General features: G+C 33.7%; 1 protein-coding gene across 1 annotated transcript in view; it reads right to left on the bottom strand.

Annotated features, from left to right (window-relative positions):
* Positions 1-3,316: 3,316 nt before the first annotated feature.
* Positions 3,317-13,026, bottom strand: part of LOC135197299 (NCK-interacting protein with SH3 domain-like) — a 14,937-nt gene continuing 5,227 nt past the window's right edge. The window contains exons 2-10 of the mRNA XM_064224439.1: positions 11,068-11,154; positions 10,316-10,403; positions 9,891-10,063; positions 9,184-9,306; positions 8,751-8,830; positions 8,062-8,165; positions 7,236-7,595; positions 6,913-7,085; positions 3,317-5,471 (exon numbers count right to left, since the gene is read on the bottom strand). Of these exons, the coding sequence (XP_064080509.1) occupies positions 5,280-5,471; positions 6,913-7,085; positions 7,236-7,595; positions 8,062-8,165; positions 8,751-8,830; positions 9,184-9,306; positions 9,891-10,063; positions 10,316-10,403; positions 11,068-11,154 (1,380 nt within the window). The 3' untranslated portion in view covers positions 3,317-5,279. The remainder of the gene's footprint in view (positions 5,472-6,912; positions 7,086-7,235; positions 7,596-8,061; positions 8,166-8,750; positions 8,831-9,183; positions 9,307-9,890; positions 10,064-10,315; positions 10,404-11,067; positions 11,155-13,026) is intronic.

The raw sequence follows: 13,026 nt of genomic DNA, 5'->3' as shown, positions 1-13,026 counted from the left end.
CCATAATTTTCTAATTTTGATGTAGTACTTGGACTGTATGAAAGATGGAATTGGCACCTGATTCCACACTGGCATCATAGTTAGTTTTTCAGATGACCTTGGGCTGATGTTTAGCTCTCCATAGCTGGTGCTGAACGGTTGCAGTTCAATCCGCTAACTGAAGTAACATGCCCCTCCATAAGAAATTAGTGTCATGTGCATCAGTGTCTCCAGATGTTAAAGAAATGTGCCTTTTATTGATTACTTTTCATTTCTTTTATTGCTTTAGATTGAACATGGAAGTTCTACAAGTGCTGAGTTAAAATTTTGACTTGGTGGTCCAGTTTTACTACTTAGTATGCTTTTTCTTACCTCATTGCTTCTGTGGAGCATTACGTATTGACTTTCCAGTACAGTTGAGTAACTCGGTGCTTTCTCCTAAATGCACTGTATTTTTATATGAATTAAGAGAAAAATATATAATTTGCTTATCTAAATTGTTAGGCAAGAAATTTTTACATTCTTTGTAAGTGTAGGGTTAAAGATTACAGGAAGAGAAGCATTTTTCATTAGTAGGATTATGAATTTTAAAATCTATAATTTACAGTATTTCAGTTATATACATATTTTTTGTAGTGGTGCAAGTGTTCATTGATGCTCAATGTTGATTGTATCTAGGCAAACATTTTGCTTGTAAATTATACTAGGATTGTTTCTTTGTAAAATGTTTTATTTTTCAGTTTATTTAGTGTAACGCTGGCAGTTGACCAGAGCAGTGCAAGTTTGTTTATTTGTATTAAATTGTTAAAAATTCATGACTGCAGGCAGCTAGGAATTTTTTCTCTCATTTGTCGGTGCAATATAATCGCCAAACATTTGTAATTGTGAAAAGTTCAGCAGTTTTTTTAATGCAGCACACTTTACTGCCATTTGTCATAAAATTTTGTCCATGTGTTGTTCTGACACGGAAAGAAAATAAAATTATTTGTACAACTGTGTGAATATCATTTACTTTTTTTTTTTTATCAAACATTAGAACAAATAGGCAAAATTCTGCAACTTGATTCATTGCTAATCATGATTTTAGATCATTATAACTGGCAAATAATGCCAGGTTGCACAAATTTAGATCTCATGTTTGCTAACTGCAGTACATTTACCTGAAAACTTCTAAATACTGGCAACACTAGTTGTGACAAAGATGATGATAATTATCCTGTTATATTTTATGAGGGTGATAAAAAAGCTTAGTGGATGAACATGTATATTTTCTCATTGTCATTTGGGAATGAATGTGGTCAACCATGTTTTTACATTCTTTACAGTGTGGCATGTTTCCCATATAACCTAGCCACTCATTCTGTTACTCTAACGCGAGACAAAACTGTACATAGATATCCTAATTTGTGCCAAATATTGTAATTAGTAGGTTTAGTGGCAGCAGCTGGATCCTGAAAACAATTATCCAAATCAATTTTCTTAATTCCTTTAGAGGGCATATAACAACAGCACTTCAGCTCATGTGCCAAAGGACCAAGTTGAACAACAGATAAAGGTTACTAAATTCCCTCCTGCTGCATTAGGCCACCAAATAGTTTTATACAGAAGCCCAAATTGAAACGTACATTACTTCAAAAACTGAATAAGAATTTTCTGTGTACATCTGTACTTTCTAGCTACCTCCATCACAACCAGGAGAATATCACAAGCTACCTTGCAAATTTCCACAACCCAAAGTTTTTTTCTATTTAATCACAGATATCACATGAATCTACCAAGTTGCTGCACTAGTGCAATCAACTGGTATGTACGTCTTGCACGTGAGTCTACTATAAACATCTTTCTCCAAATATCAGCAACATATTTTATTTTAACCATACACTCTTGCATAAGTAGCTATTCCCAACATTCTCTACAGCCAAACTTCACAGCACATACAATAACATTTTAAAGAGACCAAAGTCAAACAGTCACAATTCACCTCTCTTACTGTACAAATGTGATTTCTAAATCCATACCATATCAAAGTTGGGAATGCTTTCTGAAATTAGTTTTCATAATGGCAGGAGTGTCCAAGTCTACAAAAGTATTAAGAGTTGAACACGAACATTCTCTTTCTTCCAGCACACAATAATCCTCCACGAACTTTCCTGCTGCTGCAACCAAATACATCATAATGCTTTCCAACTTTGTTGGCAAGCAAAAACCTTACTAATCTCTAAACTTCATTGCAAGCAAGTCAATAATCTTATTTTTGTTATGTAGGTATCATTAACCTTTATCACTCTTTGTTGACAAACAAATATGAATAATCTTCAATGAATGCATTTTATTACTGTTCATGGTAAGCAAACATCAATTTATATTTTCCTATTTCTAAAGTTTACCTAAGCTGTCCTGAATATCTGTATTGCAATATCATAAGTGGTCTTCTATGCATTCAGGTTTTATTAGTTACTGCTGAATAAACAGAAATATATTTATCTAGGATAGTAATTGTATACATGATTAGCATGCTATACATAAGATTAAACCGTATAGATGGACTCTTGAATATATTATGAGAGAAGCACTATAACAGCTTGATGTTCTCAGCCTATAATTCAGGATAATAAATTAAGCCAATTGAGTGATTGCACCCTACCTACTCGGCACAAATGTTTTCGTGGTAAAAGAGAGGGTTAATATGAAGCTGGAAGTCTCACCTGGAATGATTATTCACTTTGTCAGTTCCTGTTGAGGGACTCCGTCTACATGAACATACGAGACAGTCCAGTAATCACACAAAATTAGTTGTGACTCGCTCTAAAATGCTGTACCCGGCAATAAGACAGCATGTTCTCAAACTGTTTCCAAAGCTAGAGTATAAAAATAGCAAAAATGGCTTTTAATATGTTTGATATTTTACTTTTCTTTTTAAAATTTAATTTGGTAGCTATGACAATGTCTTTCTGACAGCAATTTTTCAGATACTTGTAGCTCAGAGATCAAAGAACAGTAAACATCTCTATAATTCCCCAGGCACCATATGGCAATTATGTACCTCAAATCAATTCAAAAGGTCCAAAATTTGATAACTTTAATAAAACATCAAAACAAAATATCTACAGATTTCAATTGAGAAAAATACCATTAATGTACACCTGAAGTCTACAAATTTAACGGAGCTCATTTTTAACAATCCAAAAAAAATACTTGGAGTACCATAAAGTCTCCATTGGCTAAAAAAAAGAAAATAACTGACAAATCCTGGACTGCTAATACAAGACTGTTGATATGTGATTATTTATTCAGTACAGCTGCATAATGTAACCAGCCCATTTCTCTAAAATAAAAAACAAGTCTCCAACCCAGAGTTACACAAAATAAATCTATGTTTGTAAGTACAACAATATGTCAACAATGGGGTTCCAAGACAGAAAGCAGATAAATGACTAAACATCCAGAATGAGATCAAAGCCACAAGAATCCGCCTCAATATGAGTGGCTTCAGTCTATGACTTAGCTAGCTATCTAATGATCAGAAAAATAGTTGGTAATGCATATATTTGCATAGACATTACGTCATTTTTTAGAGATTCTATGTACATTTAACATCCCTCCATAATAATACAGATAAATTATTATCCTACTGCTAAAACCTTTGTAAATTTAAAAACTATAAAAATTATAAAGTCAACATAACAATCAATATAAATACACTATGCACAATTTATTACTATATCGAACATAAGCATAAAATGCAATAAATTGGCGGAATAACTTTTCCCTGGGATTATATGGATTTTCTCAAATGATCTAAAAAGTATTTTAGCACTGTATCAGTATAACTATTAGTAAATGGAATTATAATCCATAAAAATATTTCCAGTCGTAACTTGGCTGGTTCTTGTAGGAGAAGATGTCACCAATAGCAATCTTAAATTTCATCCAGTAAGCTTGACTCAAACGCTGTAGGTACTAATATGTAAGAGCTATAAACAAAGAATTATGTATAGAAAAATACATATACACACATTAAATGCTGCATATTTACTTGTAAGAAACTGGTGTTTCAATATTTGTAAAAATGGTGAACTGAGATTGACATCTGTAAATGCTATGGAAAATAATGCACATACTCCCAGTTTTCTAAATTTTCAAATGAAAGTCCTAGCCCATCATAGCATATGGAATGCAGAAGGATGCTATGACTTACAACTTTGGTTAAAATTTACACAGTATACCTTTTCACATTGGGATATAAGGAGATCATATTTTAAATGAGGTGGTTGCAGAAAGGTGTGGTAACCAGAGCCATGAAAGAAGGGGAGGATGAAAAAGTTTATGGAAGGCTCACAAAATTATGGAGAGGTGTATAAATTCAAATATAAAAGTGAAAGACTAAGAATGTAGAAAGTATGAGAGAGACAGAGAGTGACCTGTATAGGAAATACTGTACTTAACCATTAACTACATAGACTCTTACAACTTTTTCCTTTTTTTATTACCCAGATGACAGATGATTCGGAACAATAGTCTAAATATTGTTTAGCAATTCAAGACCTGGCACTGTATGACCTCCTTGGCACCAGCACTGGAACATACTAGCCCAAAAATTCTACATTCAGCTAGAGACCTCTTATTTATTTTTCAAGCTTACTGGTTAAATAAGTAAGTATCAACCAACATATTTTTAAGACCTTTTCCCCTTTATGGTCATGAAAAACCCTGCACAGAAATAACTAATCCTGCAACTTAGAAAAAAAGTTTGTAATTCCTGGTGTATTATACTAGAATTTCAAGTCAAAATATAATATACCCAATAAGTCTTTCATACATATTATGGTGTCCTTTAAAGACATTTGACGAGTTATGGTTTTGAAGGTTACTCGACGAGTCATGTCTTTTGAAGGGTACATTAAAAAAATTTCACAATGTGCCCTCTGGTGATGCCATATAATAAAATTAATATAAAGGTACTCCTCTGAGATTTCTTGATTTAAAATATATTAAAAAAAAAGGACTAGAAATAACTTATTTAAAGGCAGCATCTTCTCCCACCAAGACAACAATTAATCTAGTCTGGGGTACAATAATAACCATACTGTATTTACCAAGAGATCAGAAAAATATGTTCTTATTGGACTGAATGGTAATATTAAAACAGGAGTATTCACAGGTCCAATATATATACGGTAACTGCCTACTTTTGAACCTTTCCTAACTTCATGGGCAACACTAATATCTTGCACAACTGAAAAAGACTATAAAAATTGTTTTGAAAGTCCTAAATTTGAGTATGTATTTAGGAAAATGGCTTATGAACTAAAAAACAGAGGATGCACATCCATTAGGTGTTTAATTAGGTTTTGATCATCCAAGGACACTGGTTCCTCTTCTGCTAGGATGTTTGAGCAACTGGTGCGAAGTTCATTTAGACGATGCTGATGCTCCATCCAACCTCCGGTTAATATCACTCCCTCCATCAAGTGCAAGTATTCATTTCGTCGCTAAGGAAAAATGTATTTAACTTAGGATCACGGTATATTTTCAGATAGTACTTACACATACACAATGTACATGTGCTCAAGGATCAGTTTAATTTCAACTTAAAACAAAAAACACTTATGCAGCATCCTTATCTAACTTTATTTTGTTTAGGTAGTAGCAGCCTTAGGCATACAAATGATATCCATCCCTAAGTCTGACTTCATCAATAGTCTAACTTTATCCCATCTTCTAGTTAAATAAGTTACAAAAACAGCAAAAGAGAATGATGAAAGTATTGTTTTAATGTTATACTCGTTACGTAAATGTGTACAGCCATGAACAACTGAATGAGAAACAACGATTTGCTAAGTACAACCGAATTGGATAACAACATCCATCCATTTGGCTTGTATTTTGACCATTGCACGATAGTAAACAATTATACCATAGTTATGTTATAAATGACGTTAAGTAAAATAGGACCGATATATTTTTATGTAATAACTCTGTTTGCTATAGATCAAAGATCAGCAAGGAAACATACTGTTATCTTCAATACTTTTGGAGATATTAGCATTTGAATAGCATTACAGCTGGGCCATGGCAAAAATTATAATGCAATAATTACAACATTTAAATGTGAGTTTATGGTATTTTTAAAATAAATCTTATATGGGATTAAATTTAAAGACAAGGTTTTATCTGCCAAAAGAATTCTTCTTTTATCTTTAATACTTTTGGAGATATTAGCATTTGAATGCATTAGGGCCTAAGGCAATAATTAAAACATTGTTTGAATGTGAATTTATGATATTTTAAAAATAAAATATTATATGGGATGAAATTTAAAGATGTAAGCTTTTATCTGCTAAAAGAAATTTTATTTTATCTTCAAAACTTTTGGAGATGTTAGCCGTGGCAAAAATTATAATGTAATAATTAAAACAATTTAAATGTGAATGCATATTTGAAAATAAATCTTATATGGAATGAAATTTAAAGATGCAAGGTTTCATCTGCCAAAAAAAAGAAATTTTCTTTTACCTTCAATACAATTGGAGATACTATGAGGATTTGAAAATTAAAAATAAAAAATAAATCTTAAACGGGACGACATTTCAAGATATTGAGGTTTTATTCTACTTGAGAGGATTTTTCTTTTATCTTCAATACTTTTGGAGATATTAGCATTTGAACAATGTTAGGGCTACACAGCCAGAAATGAGCCCGTTTCCAGTAAGACTGCGCTTCGCTTGTAATCAGCATAAATCAATATGCAACTTTCATGACACGGAAATCTACTACGTACTTCCTTGTAATTACTCTCAAACCTAAGGTGGTCAAAGGATATGTGACAGGTATTTGTCTATACATTCACTCAACATTCAGTGACAACTTTGTTATACCAAGAAATAGCCACACTGGCAACTATCATACACAATCCAGGTTAAATCTACTAACCTTATCATCCGCAGGAAGATCAGTAAGTTGACGAATGATAATATCACAAACCACCTTCTCATCATTAGTATAAAATATTGACGCAGTTGCTCTCGTGGAGTATAAATCTCGCATCATCTTCAACACAGAGTTTGGTGGGCGGGGCTCATGATCAAACATTGCCAAGGGGTCCTCTGTTTAGCAAATTATAAACAAACAGTCATTAATTAGCAAACAGTCATTAATTGTCCTCTTAAAATCATGAGTTTATTATATAAATAAATTTCTGTCACATTCAAGTTACTTCAATAACCCAATGACTACCTAGTTATCCCATTACCAACCTTCTCTATTAAAGAGTAACAAAAGTTTTTCAGTGAAGTACTTCGTCTCTTTTCTGTGCCACAGCATCTTCAAGACTAAATTTTCTGAATCAGCTCTTGGGGTCTTCTTATCTATATTATTCACTTCAACAGAATTGCTATCATTTTCTTTGATTTCATTTGTCCCATCGGAGTACTCTAGAGAGTCCGGAGGTGGAGAAAGTGGCTCTTGGGCGGCATCCAGTGGAGGAATAGTATACTGAAGATTAAATGCTAAGATAAGGGCTAAGTATAATTCGGCTAATGATTCAGTATCTGGATCCTCATTGTAAGTTTCAATGCCATCTAAGAGTACCTTTACAAACTTCTCATTCATAACACCTGAAAACAAACAAATAAATTTACTACATGAGGTGCAGAAAACTACAAAACGGTATTATTATCAATAGTATATCATTTGATCAGACCTCCGACTGAATGTTCTTATCTCTCATAGGTTGACCTGAAGGGTTGCTATTAAATGAATGCATGAGGTCCTACTTAATGTGTTGCTTAATATGGGTAAACAGTAAATGTTAAAATATTCTGACAATTTCTTTCAAGGCAGTACTGGTACTTGTTTACTTTATCAGCTGAGAATTGGAAACCACTAAAGATGAGTTTTACAAAATGTTCAAAATCAGAAACATCAAATCAATAAGAGGAGAAAGCACCTTACACAGTGCTAAAATTCTTTACTATTCATACTTGAGATGTAAATACATTGAAATAAGAAACAGAAGGTACTTTTCATTTATCACTAAAGAAATACAAGACGCTTATAATAGACTGAACAGAAATTTCTTACAGAAATGTGGGTAAGGAAGAGTGTCACCCATGCAAAGCACCATTCCCAAGACCAGAGATGTATATCTTAACACTTCTAAGCTGCAGTTTCCATCTAGCATCTCCCTGTTGAAAAACAATCATCATTAATTACCTAAACTATACACTAAAAAGAAATGTTTTTTTCTTCTTAAAGGCTAACTTCACCACAGCATAAAAATTAGGCAATAAAAAACAAAAAAAATATTATAAATTAAAACTTTGAAAAGGATTTTTTATTTATGCTCAACGAGATATCTGCACAACCTCACTGACAACCTGCATCTTACTTTCCAATTTAGCTTTACAATGGATCATAAACATTTGCAAAATCTTTGTATTTTTTAATGTTACATATTCTGCTTCTGTCTTCAGTAGCTATGATATAATTTCTCTATCCTGCCAATTCAAAATGTATGTACAGTATTCTGCTTCTCTTTTACATCACATAATGTGTGATGTAATAGTTAAATGTTTACAGCAATACATAATGTGTGATGTAATAGTTAAATGTTTACAGCAATATCTCTATTTTGTAGCAAATATAAAAATACCTAAAGGCTATTAAAGTGCATGTGGTACTTTACTAATGCAAAAGTGAGCTGACATAAACATATGCTGCAATTTGTAGCATACAAAGCAGTTTGTTCCCCTGCATTCTGACAGTCTTACCTTGTAAGCTCAACAGGAAACACGGAAGCAGAGAGATATGATATATTAGCTGCTGACATCTGACATACAGCACCAAAAACCTGGAAAGCATTACTATATTATTTTTCGGTCTATAAGAAATCTGAAAAGTATGATGAAGCATTATTTCTAAATTCTGATTTAATACAATTCCCAAATAAAGTAAGAAAAAACTGATGTCAAAAGTAGTGGTTCAAAGTGTGAAATTGAATAATCTCCATGAATGATTTCAGAAGAGGAGGTAAGTAAATGACTTAAGATTCCAGCATTTATACATCACCAACTCATTCTTCCTTTTAATTAACAAGTTATCAGTGATGAAGATCATAGCTATATGAATAATTAATAACTTAGAACAATATTACGACAATGTTTAATTTCACTGAGAGAATTATGTAAATTTTCATATCATTACCTGAAGTAAAAGCTTCCTAAGTGGCCATCTTGTCTCCATCTGATAATATTGTACTAGAGTTAATAGTGGGCGGAAGTCATCGAGCGATAATACATTGCGGCAAACCACTAAATCACCATTGTTCTGAAAAGGCCAGGAGGATATTTTGGAAATCACCGTACTCTGAGTTGGATGCACAGCTACTGTTAAAAAAAAATGACCACACGGTAACAGGTATTATATGACATCCTCAGACTAACAACCATTACAAAATACTTAAGAAATACCATTTCATTAAGCACAATATTCACCGCCAATGGTTTTAACTCTTGAAACACATCACAAGAGTACCTGTTTATAATATTTAGTACCTTTATATTAAAAATTCTGTTCACTTCTAAAATCATCATATTGCCTTATCCTACCTGAAATTAATCTTCAAATTGCTTTGTGTCAAAGCTTGTTATGGTGTAAAAATAAGTAGACCTGGCTTTCACAAAACATTTAAAATACAAACAATAAACAGTACAGCAAATTTTTTTCTTTATGCCAGTAACTGAGATATGTACCCCTAAGGTTTAAATATAGCCAAAGCTCAAAAGGAAGCGAGAAAAGCAGTGGAAGGACAAAAAAGTTTGGAAATAAGAGATTCTGAAGCTAAAAATACAGCCTAGCTACAGTACATATTAGAAAAATAATCTCTGAAAACTCAATATCACCACACTTACCAGTAAATCTAAAAGATCTGTAAGGTGTGTTGCTATTGTGTATTCATCTTCATGTAATGCCCACGATCGCTGCTGTTCGTCATCTTTACACTCTCGCAGTTTCTCTAATAGTTCTACTAAATGCCGACCATCAGAACTCTGTTGCCACTGCTCACTGATCCCATCCACTTGATCTGTAAGAACAATTGACAATATGTTTTTAAAACTTCAAACAAAAAGCATTTGGCATTCATTCATATCTTCCCATAAACTGCAATAACAATAATTAAACAACTCCATGACTTACGTTTCTACAGTGTTCTAGATACTGTAAACCTTACCAAAATGTCTTACAAATGATGAGAACTAGTTTAATATATTCTTTTTGTATGTTGAGAATATATACAAAATGTATTTTTCAAAAATATTATTAAAGTAGTACCTACCTGTACCTTTGCTACACAAAATGTAATTACAAAGTGGATTTAGAACTGGTAAAGTAGACCCTAAAGATTTGAGAACAACTTCCACAACCTGTAAAAAAGTTTAAGTATATTAGGACGAAGCCATCAAAATAACAATAAATTTCTTGAAACCCTTGAAGTACTTGCATGGGATCATAGCATATACAAACCCAATGACGCTTGAGTAATTGTAAAGAATATCATAAGGACTAATCAACAAAATGCAGTACATAATACCAAATAGGTGGTCTCTACAGAATTACCCTCCATTGGTGACAAAAGCTGAGAGACTACTTCCTGAATCATTGCACGCAAATGCACCCTTCTTCCAGTTTAAAACTTTTTATAAAGATGAAACCCTTGGCACTCTAGCAATGAAAAAACTTAACTGGGTAAGGAGATAGAACTAAAAAAAAAATAAGGTGAAATCTTGCAAATGCAAACTTGTTAGATTAGACAGACGATAAATCTTTATGGTTTTATTCATAGGTGAGTGCATATATTCCATGAACAATGAACATCTATGAAAGAAAACATTAAAAAACACAAGCTTTTACCTAGCAGTGAAGAAAAGAGGTCAAAAGGACCCCAACCAGATAAGGAATTTTCCAACCATTACCTCAAACCCAAAACTACAGAACAAGAATTGTATATCAAGGGGTACAGGGATAAAGAACACTTCAAATGGAGATTTATCACACTCTGAGGGCCATTCCATATGCAATACATATTACCCTCTGTGCTGTTTTAAAACCAAGGGGATGTTGATGCTCTCCAGAAGTCCCGGAACCATCTTCTTTATTACGATCACCAGATACACCCTAAAGCAATATAAAAACACATGCGTACAAAAGAAATGAAACAAAAATAGGGAAAATTATAATTTAAATACTAAGTCCTAAATGATTGAAACTACATTTTGAACAATGTGGAATGCTTATGTATGGATGCTCAGAGTAATAAAGAAGTTAACTGATTACACATGACAGTTGATAAGTTTGTCTCCAAGTCTTTTTCAACTATCCTATAAAATTCAGTCGTCACCGTAGTCTTTCTGAGATTCATTTGAATTGACTTAAATATCAATTTTCAATATAACTATATACTAGAGTTGCTGTATATTTTAAAATGATAAATCTGATTGTGTTAGGAGGATGAGAGACAACAGCACTTACAAATATGCTGAACCTTATAAAAATTGCAACTGTGTTGTATAAACATGACATTATTATGATAAAATAAAATTTTATATATACTTACCTAGTAATTACTTAGCTAAGAGTTTGTACTTGACGGCAGCTTGAATTTTTAAAATTCACGGTATCGATTCTTTTGTTTGTGTAGGTGACAGGATCTGCCCATAATTATGAAAGAGGAACTAAGTTAAGTATTAGATATTTCTACGTGGCTAGGAACCAATTGGTGACCAAGCAACGGGACCTACAACTTATTGTGGGATCCGAACCAAATCGAGAAATGAATTTCTATCAGCAAAAATTAATTCCCCTGATTCCTTGTTGGCAGAGCTGGGAATCGACCCCGGACCCTGAGATCAGTAGTCAAGCATGTAACCGACTTGTCCAACAAAGGACTAAGAAAGAGGAACAACTCTGCTAATAGCTCAATTTGTTTATGCTTAAACATCCATGTGCAGAGAGGAGGGTGGGCTCCATCCGTAATTAGTACAAAGTAAGTAAACGTTTATAAAATCTTATTGTATCATAAAAATGTCAATTTTACAGAAGTAACTTACCCACTATATAATTACTTAGCTGATTCTATATTGATGGACCAAATATACACTATATATTTATAAATGACAATGAACAAAAAAGCTAGCATTGGGACAATGCTTGTTGTTCCTCATCTGTTGAAAGAGCTGTTGCAGGTAGATACTGCCTCTGGTTGGCGTTCATCTCAACCTGTAGGGAGTGGCGGTATATCTTACTGACATGGGGCCTTGCAGCAAATGAGTACACTACAAAGGCTAATAAGATATTAAAAACAGCTTTGCGTCGGAGGTGATTACCGAAGGCCCACATAGCACACACAATTGCCCCTGCCCAGGGCATAGTACCACAAAACAAAATATGTACCAGTCAAATCTGTCACCAACACCAAAAAATGACAATTTGTCCAAAAATTGCATTTTTCCCTAACTATACAAACCTGAGGTCCTTTTACAATAGGAAGGTACTAGCGGCAGCTGGATAGGTTCGTAAGCTTATCGAACAAGGGGTTCGGTAGTTAACTGCTTGTCCGACAGGCGCGCGGCGACGCGCGACTGGGAGGTAAACAAAAATCACTTTTGCTTTTGGCCCACAAGCAAAAAACTGCAGAGTGAGGGGTGGCATGAGGTGGGGCTATGTGTAAAGGACCTCAGGTTTGTATAGTTAGGAAAAATGCAATTTTCAACAAATTGTCATTTGTTCCGACACGGCATACAACCTTCGGTCCTTTTTTTTACAATAGGAAGACTCACTTCTTGGTGGGTGGAATCTGAGTCTTTTTGTGAACAGACTGGTGTTCGCCCAACCTTGGAAGCCTCCTGGTCGTAAGAGCGAGGGAGGGATCCAAGCCTCTGTCCGATTGATCGGGGTGTGCACCGCAGGATCAATGGTCAGACCTCTGGACCGAGTACTAAGAGAGAGGCAAGCGTATCTCTTCGTACCAGCAATGTAAGAACTTGTTCC

The sequence above is a fragment of the Macrobrachium nipponense genome, chromosome 23 (genome assembly GCF_015104395.2).
Source record: "Macrobrachium nipponense isolate FS-2020 chromosome 23, ASM1510439v2, whole genome shotgun sequence".
In the NCBI taxonomy this organism is placed as follows: domain Eukaryota; kingdom Metazoa; phylum Arthropoda; class Malacostraca; order Decapoda; family Palaemonidae; genus Macrobrachium; species Macrobrachium nipponense.
This window is presented reverse-complemented; position numbering and strand designations above follow the sequence as displayed.